The 12923-nt window shown below is 37.9% G+C and overlaps 1 protein-coding gene and 1 long non-coding RNA gene across 5 annotated transcripts in view; one reads left to right on the top strand and one right to left on the bottom strand.

The window, feature by feature from the left end:
- The first annotated feature begins 1904 nt into the window (after positions 1 to 1904).
- Positions 1905 to 12923, top strand: part of F5 (coagulation factor V) — a 33864-nt gene continuing 22845 nt past the window's right edge. The window contains exons 1-7 of one of the 2 annotated variants that reach the window (XM_058837862.1): positions 1905 to 2181; positions 5293 to 5384; positions 6386 to 6508; positions 7567 to 7779; positions 10636 to 10779; positions 11700 to 11921; positions 12440 to 12605. In XM_058837862.1, coding sequence (XP_058693845.1) covers positions 2021 to 2181; positions 5293 to 5384; positions 6386 to 6508; positions 7567 to 7779; positions 10636 to 10779; positions 11700 to 11921; positions 12440 to 12605 — 1121 coding nt within the window. In that variant the 5' untranslated portion in view covers positions 1905 to 2020. The remainder of the gene's footprint in view (positions 2182 to 5292; positions 5385 to 6385; positions 6509 to 7566; positions 7780 to 10635; positions 10780 to 11699; positions 11922 to 12439; positions 12606 to 12923) is intronic. The other variant, XM_058837852.1, reaches the window with a different exon arrangement.
- On the bottom strand, positions 7636 to 11802 carry LOC131578786 (uncharacterized). Of its 3 annotated transcripts, none has more exons than XR_009277568.1 (4): positions 10039 to 10209; positions 9404 to 9711; positions 8515 to 8654; positions 7636 to 7768 (listed from the first exon to the last, which is right to left on the bottom strand). It is a non-coding gene; the product is annotated as an uncharacterized LOC131578786 (long non-coding RNA). The 3 variants fall into 3 exon arrangements; XR_009277565.1 differs by having other exon boundaries at positions 9268 to 9711; XR_009277566.1 differs by lacking the exons at positions 9404 to 9711; positions 10039 to 10209 and adding an exon at positions 11665 to 11802.

The following is a 12923-nucleotide window of genomic DNA, read 5'->3' on the forward strand; positions in this document are numbered from 1 at the left end:
ACCAATGTTAATTTAAAGAAATTATATGTATGTATTAGACTTTCAGAACATCAGACTTGTAATTGCAGAGATTAGAAATTAATGATCAGGTGGAAGGGAATAACATATTTAGATTATTAATAATGATTTTCAGGACACTGAAACTTCATAAAGCCTTGAGAATACAATGTATGGAATAGCTTAAATAAAAGAAGAGAAAATAAAAAAACCCTAAGGCTGATGGAGATGATTTTGGGAAATTTTTGATTAATTTTAAATTGATACTTAAAATGTGAGGAGAAAATGAGCAAGCAGCTAGCATTGGATTTCTTGTTCTTAAAGGGTTAAAGAAGGGTAACAAATGGTAATCAGTGTAGCTTAATGGAAGGTATCTGTCCTGCAATTTGATACTGTTCTTTAAAACTATCAATATGATCAGCCACACTTAAAAATTCTTACCTTTAAAATGATACTGCATCATTCATTGACTGATAAATTTAAAAAGTACAGCTCCCAAATTCCTTGAAATGGATAAAAGGGAAGGAACCAATTGATGTCAGCTTTGATGACTCCCATCTCACAGACACTGAGCAGGGGGTGTTAATCATGTAATTAATGGGTATTAATTTTTAGTCTGCAATAATTTAGCTTTTTATTAAAAGGAAAAATTATTAGAAGCCTACTTATAATGGAAATTTCAAACATAAGCGGTTCATTAAACAGAATCATGATGTTGGTAGTCATGTGCTGTCTAAGTGAGCACAATTGTTTTCAGGTTTATGTACCAAATGAGCCTGAAGTTTGGTAGTAAACATTTAGCTGTTGATCTGCATCCATTTTATTTTTTTTTTTCAGCCATCTTCCCTATTTCTTTTAAGGCCTTATGGTACCATATAATTTGGACAGAACTAGCCAAGCTGATAGGCCATTCTGCTGTTAAAAAAAGTATCAAACCTAGAACTGATCAGGTTTTCTTTTGAAGTAACCCAAAATGAAATGTTGTCCTTTTTTTTGTAGTTCTGGAGTGGAGTTATTTTGATCTGGGGATTTAGGTGATTTTTTCATTAAAATATTAGGAAAACATTACTGAAAATGTCATTTTCGTTTTCTGGCCACAAAAAAAAATAGATAGGATTTTTTGTTTTTCTAGCAATGGAGTGTGTGAGAAACATGATCAACAATTTACTTGTTGTTTTGACCGACTTCTTAGCACTGCCAAAAGCAGGGAAACATTTTTGCTAATACAGTTGACATTGATAATTACCTTATCAAAAGGTGTTTTCCTAATCATTTCTTAGATAAATGTCAACAGACCCTGGTCAAGACTAAATTAAAAGTCTCCAGTCTGACCTGGTAGCTGCCACTGAGAAGCCCATTGGTTACCTATTACCTGAGGTATTTGGGAGTGTAGTGGGAATCAAACTGAAGCTGGCAACATTTGGAAAGGCGGCTGCCTTACTGTTATGAGCATGCAGTACATGCTGATCTGAACTAGATTTTAGCTCTGCACCCAGTTCTACTCCCTGTACCTAATGCTTCACTATTTTGCTTTTAACCTGAAAATGGTTTCTTAGGAAATGTAACAACTACCTGGGAAACTTCCATCAGTGCCAGCCATGGGCTGGGTTTCTGTTTTCTGGGAAGACAGAAAATATGCAGCACTTCTTCCTAACCATGCAAGTCAAACATCCTGTAATTGAAGTAATCTAAATAATCTTCTGCCTCTGATATCCTGCTGCTTCAGTACACAGTGACCCAACCACCTAGTGGGGCTGAAGCTGCTTCTCCTTGGTGCTTGTCTCTTGCTGGAGGTGGTGTGGAGGAGGGGAAGGAAGGTAGTTTAAACAGTTTTTTATCTCTATTGGATCCCTGTCAGTAAGGGGAGGCGGAGGTGAAGAGCAATGACCTGAGCATAGCAAATGTTGTTACCCTGTTGCATCATAATTATTTCATTTCTGAGGGGAAGTCAGAAGCAGCAACAGCAATAAAAGCAGTGGTTTCTGCCTTGTCTTCCAGAGCAGCATCAACAGGCATCTCTACCATGACACTGCACTGCTTGCAGCTTTTTTTCTTGCTTCTGCTTGGTTCGTGGTGGCCAGACTCAGGGCAACATGTGGCAGGAGCTGTGAAGGTCAGGGAGCACTATATAGCTGCACAGATCACTAGCTGGACCTACAAACCGGAACCTGAGGAAAAATCCAGGTAACAAAGTACAGGATAAGAAGGATGAAATTAGTCCTCCCTTATCACTGAAAGGTGGTTTGTGTCTCATCTCTTGTGGAATTGCAGAGCCCAAGAAGACTTTGAAGCCAAATCTGTTGATTTCAGAGGAACTTGATGGGCATTAAACAGCATGATCTGAACCAGAGCCAGTAACATATTAAAAGCTCCTTTTAATTTGCTGCATTAGTGGAAATTATTTTTATTATTTCAGAGCACTTCTATTAAATAAGCTCCAGGACTTGCTTTTGTCATTTTTGCATAGCTTAATGTTGGTTGCTTGGGGTTTTTTAATGTATTTATTTTGGATACATGGATGTTGAGCAATGTTAAGTTGAACCATGGTTTGGTAAGATTTCAAAAACTTTAAGACTTTAGAATTTGCTGAAGGAATAATTATGTTCCAGTTTTGATGCTATCACTTTCACTTAAATCAGAGCCAGGTGAACTTTGGAACTAGATGTACAGTTTCTGAGTTGTTCATGAGTTCTGTGAAATGCACATTCTGAGTTCTGATGAGTAAAGGTGGTAAGATCAAGCATTACTCTGCTTCATTAAGTGAAAATACTGATTTTATTTTTTTCAGATAGCATTGCACAGTGGCCAGCCTACCTGCATCCACCAGACATAAGAATGTAAAATATGTTATTTTTATTACTACTACTGTCCTTAGGATTATAAACACTTCAGGTGTAATGCTACAGATTACGGAATTTGGATGTAATTTTCTGTTTAAATTAGGGGGAAAAATACTAAAAATTAAACATTAAAAGTAATTAAAAATTACTTTTCCTGTTATGTTAAAAGTTTTTTTTTATTCTGATTTTTTTTTATATATATATATTTATATACAGGTGGCTTGCTATATACAGAATGGCTTGCTTTTTTTTGTTTGTGATTTTTTTTTTCCTAAACATGTATTGCATTTCAGGATAATATGGAAAAGATACTTCCAGTTCAGATTATGACTTTCTAACTTTTGTTTTTTACAATATTTAATTATAGCAAAGTTTCTATGATTTTTAAAACCCCCTTGAAACTTTAACAGAACTGGTATAAGCATAATGTTAAACTGGCAAGACAGAAGCAAATAGGATTTAAAGGTAGGAAAATGAAGCCAGATGCCATTTAAGTATTGTGAACAATACAATACCTACGAATTTACTAGTTAAAACTTTATTCTCTTTTGCACCAGGCACATCAATTTAAGCATCAAGTGCTGTTTGGTTAAATTCACATTGTGGATGGAGTGTTTTCATGCAATAGTCACAAGACTGTCTAAAACCTCAGCTGAAGTTCTCTGAGATAACCCAGCAGTATTTTATATGCAATGTCTATTGAGTTACCTTGCCTAAGTATTTACAGTAAGTCACATCCCAGATGAGTCTAAAGAATTTTGTAGAGCTTATAGAAATTTATCTAAAACCCAAAACAAACAAGCAAACAAAACCAAACAAAACTACCAACTAAAACCAAACAAAACAAAACAAAAAAAAACCACATAAAAACAAAAATCCTCACAACACAAATATGCTCACTGAGGAAGAGTTAATGGCTTGGATCTCAAAGGTGTTGGAGTATGTAACTTGTGCTGATTTCAGCAGAAGCTGAGTGTCTAAATGCAGTGTAAGAGTCTGATACTTTGGTGCTTTTATTTCTAAATAACTGAAGAGAGGCTGAAAGAAAAATGGGTTCTTCCTGCATGATTTCCTTAATTTTCCAATTGTACAGGCTAGAAAAAGATACCTAATATCTCTGAGTGTCAGTCTTATCTTTGCAGAGGTTTGTTACCATGTACAAGTGCTGTTTATTTATATGACACTTCAGCACAAAGTGAAAATATATTACCTGCACATCTTGCAGTGTTGATACTGCAATTCCTAAAAGTTACATAACTAGACCTGCTTGCATAGTGTGATATTTCTGAACTGTTAGTGCACTAGGTATTTTATTCCTCCTCACTATCCAACTGGCACTGATAAATTTCCTCTTCTACCCTGCAGTGCATATTCTCTTGAACATTGTCCCATTAGGGCAGCTCTTGTTAGTGAACATTATGGATCCCATCCTTCCCCTGAAAGAGTTAAGCAAAATTTTATCAATGACTTTAAGGAGAGGGGAATTAATTGAAACACCAATTGCTTCTGCCTGACTGTCCTGTGGAGAGAGAGGGTTGCGAAGGAATTTACAAGAGATCTCTTCCTAAGGAGATCTCCCCCTTATGGACCCTGGATGTCACTGAAGTGGTTTCTCTCTGTTCTCTCTGCTCAGCCTCCCCACAGTTGAGCAGCTGATCAGCTCCGTGCTGTCAAATGTTCCTGAAAGGGCATTACAAAGAAAGCAAATAGAATTCAGTCATCATACATACTATAGTAAATCAACCAATAAATGTGAAGGGCTGTTATCCTTTCAGCCCTCTTCTTGTCATTATTTCCATTGCAGAAGTGTCGTGTGCTGGTTTCCTTCTGCTTGCCTAAATATTTTCTAAGAAAACATTGCGTGGTCTACTGGGTGCCAAATTGTTTACGCAACAAGACTAAGGGCACTTGCAGTGTTTCTCATTTTCTAGCTTTCTGTGAGATCCTTAGTTTTCTCAGAGAGCTTGCCTCCAGAGTCATTCCTGTGACAGGAGCTTGCTGTTTATGCAGTTGTAAAACCCTTCTGGTGAGTCTTAAAGTTCAAGCATAGGGCTGAATAAACAAAAATTCAGTTTTCTTTCCCTGTGTCTTGTCAGATGCTTTCTAGGTTAAGTGTGGTTGAGACAAAACAAAGGCATCTTTACCCCAGAATCAAAAGGACCAATAGAAAACACCAGTAAAATCAGTGGCGAACTGTTCTAGGTATGGATATTGGATGTCCTGTACTAAATGATCTGTCTTGGGAACATCATAGATTCAATAGCATAAGAGGGAGAAGGGAAGATACTACAAAGAGTTGGGCTCTTTGTCCAAGGAGTGTGCTTTGCCTTCATCAAAATGTGCAAGTGATTAAACATATCTCCAAGATTCATTTTTTGAGATGTCCATTAAACAGCAATGACATTTCGGAGAATCTTTGTCCTTTCAATATTTTTTGTTACTCTTTTGGTTTCAGATTGGAACTTTCAGATCCTGTATTTAAGAAAATCTCTTACAGAGAATATGAAGTGGATTTCAAAAAAGAAAAACCAGCAAATAAATTTGCAGGTAAAGAGGAATTAAGTGTTCTGAGTATTTTAATTTATCACTTGTTTTAAAGCCAATGGCAACTTAAGCAAGCTTGTATTTTTGTGTCCATTATTTGCACATAAACTAAACAGGCACAGGGGGATGATGTCTCTGCAGTGCAGGAATGAAGCTTCCAAAGGCTGTAGGGAGGTTGGGCTTTCAGAGGATGCAGCTGTCTGCAAATCAGTTGCACCATACAAACTTGTTTCCTTTGTTTTCAGCATCTGATGAGGATTACCACATACATGTATATTTGTATGGCACAGCTGCGGTGATGACACTATGAATCCATATGGAAGGAGCCTAAGGCCTGAAACTAAATATTTACAAAATAGTTTACAAGAAAAGAGACTAACAAGCCAAAAGTTGTCTTAGCAGCTTTTTTAAGTGCTTATTTTTGCAACATGGGGAGTAGAGATACAAGCTCTTGAAATATTTTGCAGGAAATGCCTCAAGAAATTTGCAGTGTGGGACTGATTATTTATTTGGATAAGTTTTGGGGATTGAAAGAGCTCTTTGTTCCATGACTTCTGGCATTCAGAGTGCTACTTAAAGTAATGTGTTTGAATGCCTTTCTCTAAACTCTTAAACTAGAAAGTGTTTATATTCTGAAACTATTTAATTAAATTGTATGTGAAAAATTCCTAGAAATTTGCACTGAACCTCATGATGAATCTTGATACAGTTTCTGTATCTGTAAATAACTTTTTCTCCCTAAATCTATTATTTTCCTGTGATCTTTAAGTGCTAGTTACCAGATATATAATTTATAACATTTCTGACTATGCACTACAGGCTTTAAGTACTGATACGCCTTTTTATCTATAAGTTTCACTGCAGTGTTATTACATTCTCTGCATTAATTTTGGAACTTGTACTTTGAGAACTAATATTTTTCTCATGGGGGAGAAAATTCTTTGTTTCTCTAAACATACTGTTTTATTAATCTTTTCCTCTTTCTTTATATTGAATAACTGTAGGACTTCTGGGACCAACCCTGCGTGCTGAAGTGGGAGATACTTTAGTAGTTCACCTTAAAAATATGGCTGACAAGCCAGTCAGTATTCATCCTCAAGGCCTAGTTTACAGCAAAAATGAAGAAGGTAAATACTGTAGGAATTCCACGTGTTGCTCATTTATTTGTAGACTACTGCATGAAATGTTGAGAGGGGTCCAAATCGATATTTAAAACTATGTGTAACACAAAGATCCGTTGATCCTGGATTACATCTTCACGTCCATTGTTAGCTCCTTCCTTGTTCATTAGCATAACACTAGGAATGAGTGTCATGAGCAGTTTCCTAACAGTGCTGATCATGCTGTTCTGATACTCAGCATTTAATGCTCAGCTTTGTGGTGCCTTGCTCCACACCCTCATGAGACCAGCAAAAAGAGATTATAAACTATGACCAAATGGACAGTAAAATGTCTCTACCAGCATAAAGTGAGTTTGGTTGCTCATGCTTTTTGGAATGCCCTGCCCTGAGTGCTGAGCCAGAGCACTGACCTGCAGTTTATGAATTCATGCAAGGCTTTATTTGTTGTGTGGGTGCGAAAGGAATTTTGCAACACCATTTCATGGAATTGAACAGAACATCTCATTGGAAGTGATGGGAATACTGTCTTATTAATTAATGTACCTTTTGCACTTCGGATTTCGATTCTCTGTCTCCCCTTTGTCATATTGCAGATCTGTTGGATATGGCAGGCACTGACATGAGCCATTACTGCTCAATATATGAATGTGCAGTGTACAAAAGGCCTAAGACAGTGAGGTAGTGCCAGCCCATGCAGTGGCTTTATGAGAGACACTTAGGAAGGTGACAGAGTGGGCAGCATTCCTCTGCAGAGCATCAGTGAGCAGAGGCTGAAGCTTCATCCTGTCCTAACCCTAGTCAGACTGATGAAGAGCCCAACCTTTGGCAGCGATGATACTTCTAGGAAATCTTTAATCTGTAAGGAACAGGATGGTGGTGTAATAGCTACTCTCCCCAGTTACTCATGAGTTATTTAATGAGTTATTTCTTTGAAGCTGAAGCTTCAAAGAATATGAATATGAGCACGATCAAACCAAGCTTTTGGAGCTGATTGTAGGAAGATATTCCAGGCATTTTATTTGTTCTTTGTCTTCAGGCCACCCTACTGACTCTTTTCTTGGCAGGCTCCCTGTATGATGACAGAACATCTCCTGAAGAAAAACGAGATGATGCTGTACTTCCAGGCCAGCTCTACACATATGTGTGGGATATATCAGAAGAAGTTGGTCCAAGAGAAGCTGACCTTCCTTGTCTTACTTACGCTTACTATTCTCATGAGAACATGGCAGTGGATTTTAACTCTGGTCTGATTGGAGCACTGCTGATCTGTAAGAAAGGTAATGAAATGCTGTAAGACTACTATAAAGTAATACATTTTCATTTCTTAACAAAGATGATAATGTATGACAATGAGAGAAGATACATTATTTTCTTTTTCACATCTTTACATGCAGTGTAAAACAAATGTTTTTTAACATCATTCTTTTAGATGTTAAAGTTTTTAAATGCCAGCTTTCATGCAGTTCCATCCTATAATTATAGGATGGGCAGAAAACCTTAATAAATGGATACATTTGCCTGTATTGGTTGCATTTTCAGTTGCTTAACTGTTAAATTAAGCTAACTGCTTATATGCTAATATGACCTCAAATTAACTGCTAGTCTGATCTCAAATTTCCTATCTTAGAATAAATATTTTCTAAAACTTCATTCAAAATGGTTTGGCCATTTCAGAAAATAAGACGGTAAATTATTGTTTTACCCATTGTCTTTTAAAGGCCGTCTGATCAAGAACCTGGAACACTCTCTTCTGTAACATGGGTTTAAAATTGCAGAGCAGTGTCTTTTGCTGGCTATTTGAAGATATGGCCAAATTTGAACAGATTATAAGTCTTAAAATTATTTTTGCATGCAGTCAGAGACTTTAGATTTTAGCAGTCTGAACCATTGAATTCCATCTCCACTAATAACTGGTGTCTTGTAGCACTTGTAAATAGCTGCTAGATACACATCCCTGGTTTGAGGGACGACTGAAACAGCATGCCACCATGTAATGTACTTAAACTACTTACTGGTCCCTTAAATCCAAGGGTTTTCCAAATTATATATTCTTCTTGTGGTGAACGTGCTGGGAGTTATTTAGCTTGCTTTTGTTTGAGTCAAAAAATTTGTGTAGACTGTAGACTGCATGGACTTGGACCTCGAAGCTCCCCTGAAAGTAAACAGAACATTGGTTCAGTGTGGGTTGCACAAGGACACTCTCTTTCCCCATAGATACCCATTTTAATGCAGATCACACCTACTCGTATCACCTCAAAGGAGTGGCGTTAGTATTATGTTCCTCCTGAATTTTTTTGATGATTGGTGCTTTTAGTATTATCTAAGGCTTGTTATTTTCCTAGTTTTCTTGGGTTTTCTTTCTCTGGGTTTCCATGTATATGCATCTTTTATGGCATACTGGTTGAGCTAATCTGGGCAAATACTTTGGAACTACTTCCTTCTCAGGCTTCTCAAATTCATGCACTCTGGGCTTGAGTAGGATATGAATTTGAGATGGACTGGTGTGACCACTACCACACCAGTGGTAAGGTGCTACTTTCCTTCAGGAAAATTTGGGTGTATATTTCTGGCTAGAACTGAGACAAACAGCTCACTATGCATATTTTTAGGACTTCTGAACAGTTTTTTGACTGGACACCACATCTGGTAGATGTGCAATGTACCTATGTGTTTGGTCTGCCTGGCATGGAGTTTGGTTTGTTCACAGCAGCTCATATGGTGCTGTGTTTTGATTTGTGGCTTATTAGCATTGATAATACACCCACCCATGTTTGAGCTGTTGCTGAACAGTCTCTTTTTCCTGCTCAGACCTCCCCGAACAGTGGACTGGGGGTGGACAAGAGACTGGGAGGGCACCCATCTGGACAGATGAAACAAATTGGACAAAGGGTTATTTTCTACCATTAACATCATTCTGCAATAAAAACTGGAGGCAGAGGAGGAAGCAACAGCGTGGCGAGCACAAGGGGTGTTGACTTCCAAGGTGACTGTTTTTGAGAGACTGACTAGGCATCAGTTAGTTTGTGGGAGATGAGTGATTTCTTCTGCATTGCTTGTTGTTTTCCCCTCTTTCCTTCACCTTTGAACCATCTTTATTGACCCATGAGTTTTCTCATTTTTGTTCTTCCTGCTCTCTCTCCTGTCCTGTTGGGGATGGGGAGGCGTTGAAGAGGGTGTTTGGCTTCTGGTTGGTGTCAGCTCCCCATGGTCTGAAACATTTAAGAGGTGGTAAGGTTATAAAAAGTGGACTTTTGAGTTAAAGCACTGCCTGAATGTTCTTTGTGTGGCAAGTAGATAAATTCCTGTTGATCTGAGGCTTCTTTTGTGAAGAAAAACAGAACTTTGTAGCTTCTCATAAATAAAAAAAATTATATTAGAAATTATTTTTTCTGCTGCATCTTCTCCTAGGTAGAATAATCAGCAAGTTTGCAAATTTTTAATTCCTGCAATCCAAAGGGACCAAACTATGTTTTGAAAGTAGCAAGTGGAAGTTTTTAATGTGAGTGATCTACAGAAAGAATCAGTAAAAATCACACCAGTTCTGTGTGGCATGTCCAGAAAGAATTCTACTTCTTGACAGAAATTACATCTGTACCACAAAATCAACCAGGACAGTTTCTTGTAAATAATCCAGCACAGCGGTGTCTGTTGAAGTCTTCTGTGTGTAAATGTTGTTTGCTGAGTGATTTGTTTTAAGCTTTTTAAAGCTGCTGATGACCTTAGTGCTTGAAAAGGTGCTGTTCACGCTGCTGGTGACTCTGGCATCAGTCTTCTCCTTGCCTCACAGTCTGAAAAGAGATCAGAGCACCTGATTGTGAACCAAAGATGTTTGACACTCCCCTTCATTAGGGTGGTCTCTGCAACACATTACCAGAATTTGTCTGAGACAATTCATTGAGTGATGTTTATCTTCTCTGGAATACTTCAGACTTTTGATTTTGTAGTTACCCAGTCCAAAAGTACTTTCAGAAATAAAATCACATTATGAGCATTCTTAAGGCCTTGTTTTGATCAGGCTCAGCCAGTACATGCTAACAGGTGAAACAAGCTCATTAAATATATATTAATGCAACTGCATGTGGAATCTGCTTTATTTCTGCTTCAAATTAAGATCTGTTGTTTCTCCTTCACAGGAAGTCTAAATGAGGATGGGTCACAGAAACATTTTGACAGGGAATATGTACTGATGTTTGGTGTGTTTGATGAAAACAAGAGTTGGCAAAGATCGCCATCAGTCAAGTATACAATTAATGGCTATGCCGATGGAACGTTACCAGGTACTGTTCAGGCTTATGTGAAATGAAACTAACATTTATGAACACTGAATATTACCTTTAGTTGCCTTTCATGCACAAAAATGGGAATGTGGAGAAATGGGATACAGCCTTTTTTAGAATGTGTCTGTGAGCATCTAGATTCTGGAAGAAAAACTGTGCTGCTGAAAGGAAGGCAAATTACTGATAGGAACAATGAGATTACTTCTAAGATGACTTCTACTTGGAGAAAAGGATTACCCACTAAAAAAAAATATATATTTAATAAGCTCCTTGTTTTTTTAACAAGCTGATGGTGAGAGAGTGATTTGATTAAGTAAATTGTTGCTTCCACAGCATATAGAATATACTGGGTGCAAAACTTCCTGAAAGTGGAAAGTCAGTTATCATTAAAAGACTCAATTAAGCGAGAAGTCTAGGAAGGTGGTAGTGGGGCTATTCTGTTGCCAGTGCTTTTCTGTTGTTCTACTAAGAAAAAACTTTCATATCACTCTCCCATCCACTGAGCAAATACAAAAGGTTGTCTTAAGTGGGAATTTTTTTTAAGGAAATATTGTCACTGTTACTAGGTACTACATCAATCTTTAGCTTAGATCCTTGCTTTGTTTTTTGCCTTTCCTGCCGTGCTTTTCCCTCACTCCCCAAGCAAGGACAGGTCATCTGTCAAAAAGAAGGCACTGGGGGTTTTTTTCCTTTTTTTTGCCACCTCATTGTAAGTCAATTTGTCACTTGCAGGTAAGATTTAAGCACTTGTCTTCCACTGACATACAGGATTTTGGTATCTGAAACTTCCTCTTGTTGTAAACATCGACCGCAGCAAATTTTTTTAATGTTTTCTATGAAGGTTCACTTCTAACCTAGGGTGCATGGGGAACTTGCATGATTTACCTGTATTCTGAACTTTAATCTCATGTCTCTTTCAGATTTAGAGGCTTGTGCATATGACAACGTTAGCTGGCATTTGATAGGAATGAGTTCCAAACCAGAAATCTTCTCCATTCATATCAATGGCCAGTCCATGGAGCAAAAACGTCGCCGAGTTTCTGCTGTTAACTTGGTGGGAGGAGCCTCAACCACTGTAAACATGACAGTGACAGAGGAAGGAAGGTGGCTCATATCTTCTCTTGTCCAAAAGCACCTGCAAGGCAAGGAACCATCTAGTTATTAGTAAAGCTGTTCTTCTCTAAGTCCCAAATGGCTTCTACTGTTCTGCAACAGTACAGTTCATCTGTTTCAGGTGGTTTTTTCTTTTCACTAATGACCAAGAACAGGGCATTCTGTTGGAAGTGCACGTTGAACTAAAAAATGTTCTTATCTGCAGCTTTACTGCAGGTCCACATCACAGAGCAACAGTCATTCAGTTTTCCAGCATCTAAGTCTCTGTGAACTGTTAAGATAAGCACCTTTATAAAATGATTAAGAAACCACCTGTTTACTGAGAAACTGAGTACTTTCAGCTAAGGGTACTTCAGTGTGATGAAAATATTTTCTGTTCATCATTTGAAAGTGGTATCTTTCAGCAATGATCAGAATTCTGTTTTAAAGGATGAGAAAAATATCTGTCTTATAAGAGCTGGAGATATATTTTGGGGGTAAAAAACAGCTAAAGTGGTAAGGGGTCCTCAGATGAGAAATCACTATGGTCCTGTTTCCTCTCAATTAGCTGGAATGCACGGTTACCTCACTGTAAGGGACTGTGGGGACAAAGAGGTGAAGAAGAGTCGTCTCTCCTATAGAGAACGTCTTATGGTCAAAACCTGGGACTATTTCATTGCTGCAGAAGAAGTTACCTGGGATTATGCCCCAAGTATTCCAGACACCCTTGATAGGTAAAATAATACTTTGTCAGTATAATAGGGAATGTTAGCATGAAATCACAGGATAATTGTGGTTGGAAAGAACCTCTTGGTATCCAACAGCAAAGTTGGATCCAGTTACACTGGACATTATGCAGTTGCATTTTTATTGTTTCCAAGTACAGGGACCTCTCAGCTTGCCCCTCAGGTGCCCTCTTGGCACCTCTGCAACTTCCCTTATATCTAAATGTTGCATGTTGTGTTCACTGTGTCTCATCTCTTCACCATGCGGCTCTGAGAAGCATGTGGTCTTGCTTTCTCTATAATGTCAGTTTGATAGTTGAGGTTAAA

The sequence above is a fragment of the Poecile atricapillus genome, chromosome 1, assembly GCF_030490865.1.
Source record: "Poecile atricapillus isolate bPoeAtr1 chromosome 1, bPoeAtr1.hap1, whole genome shotgun sequence".
Classification (NCBI taxonomy): Eukaryota; Metazoa; Chordata; class Aves; order Passeriformes; family Paridae; genus Poecile; species Poecile atricapillus.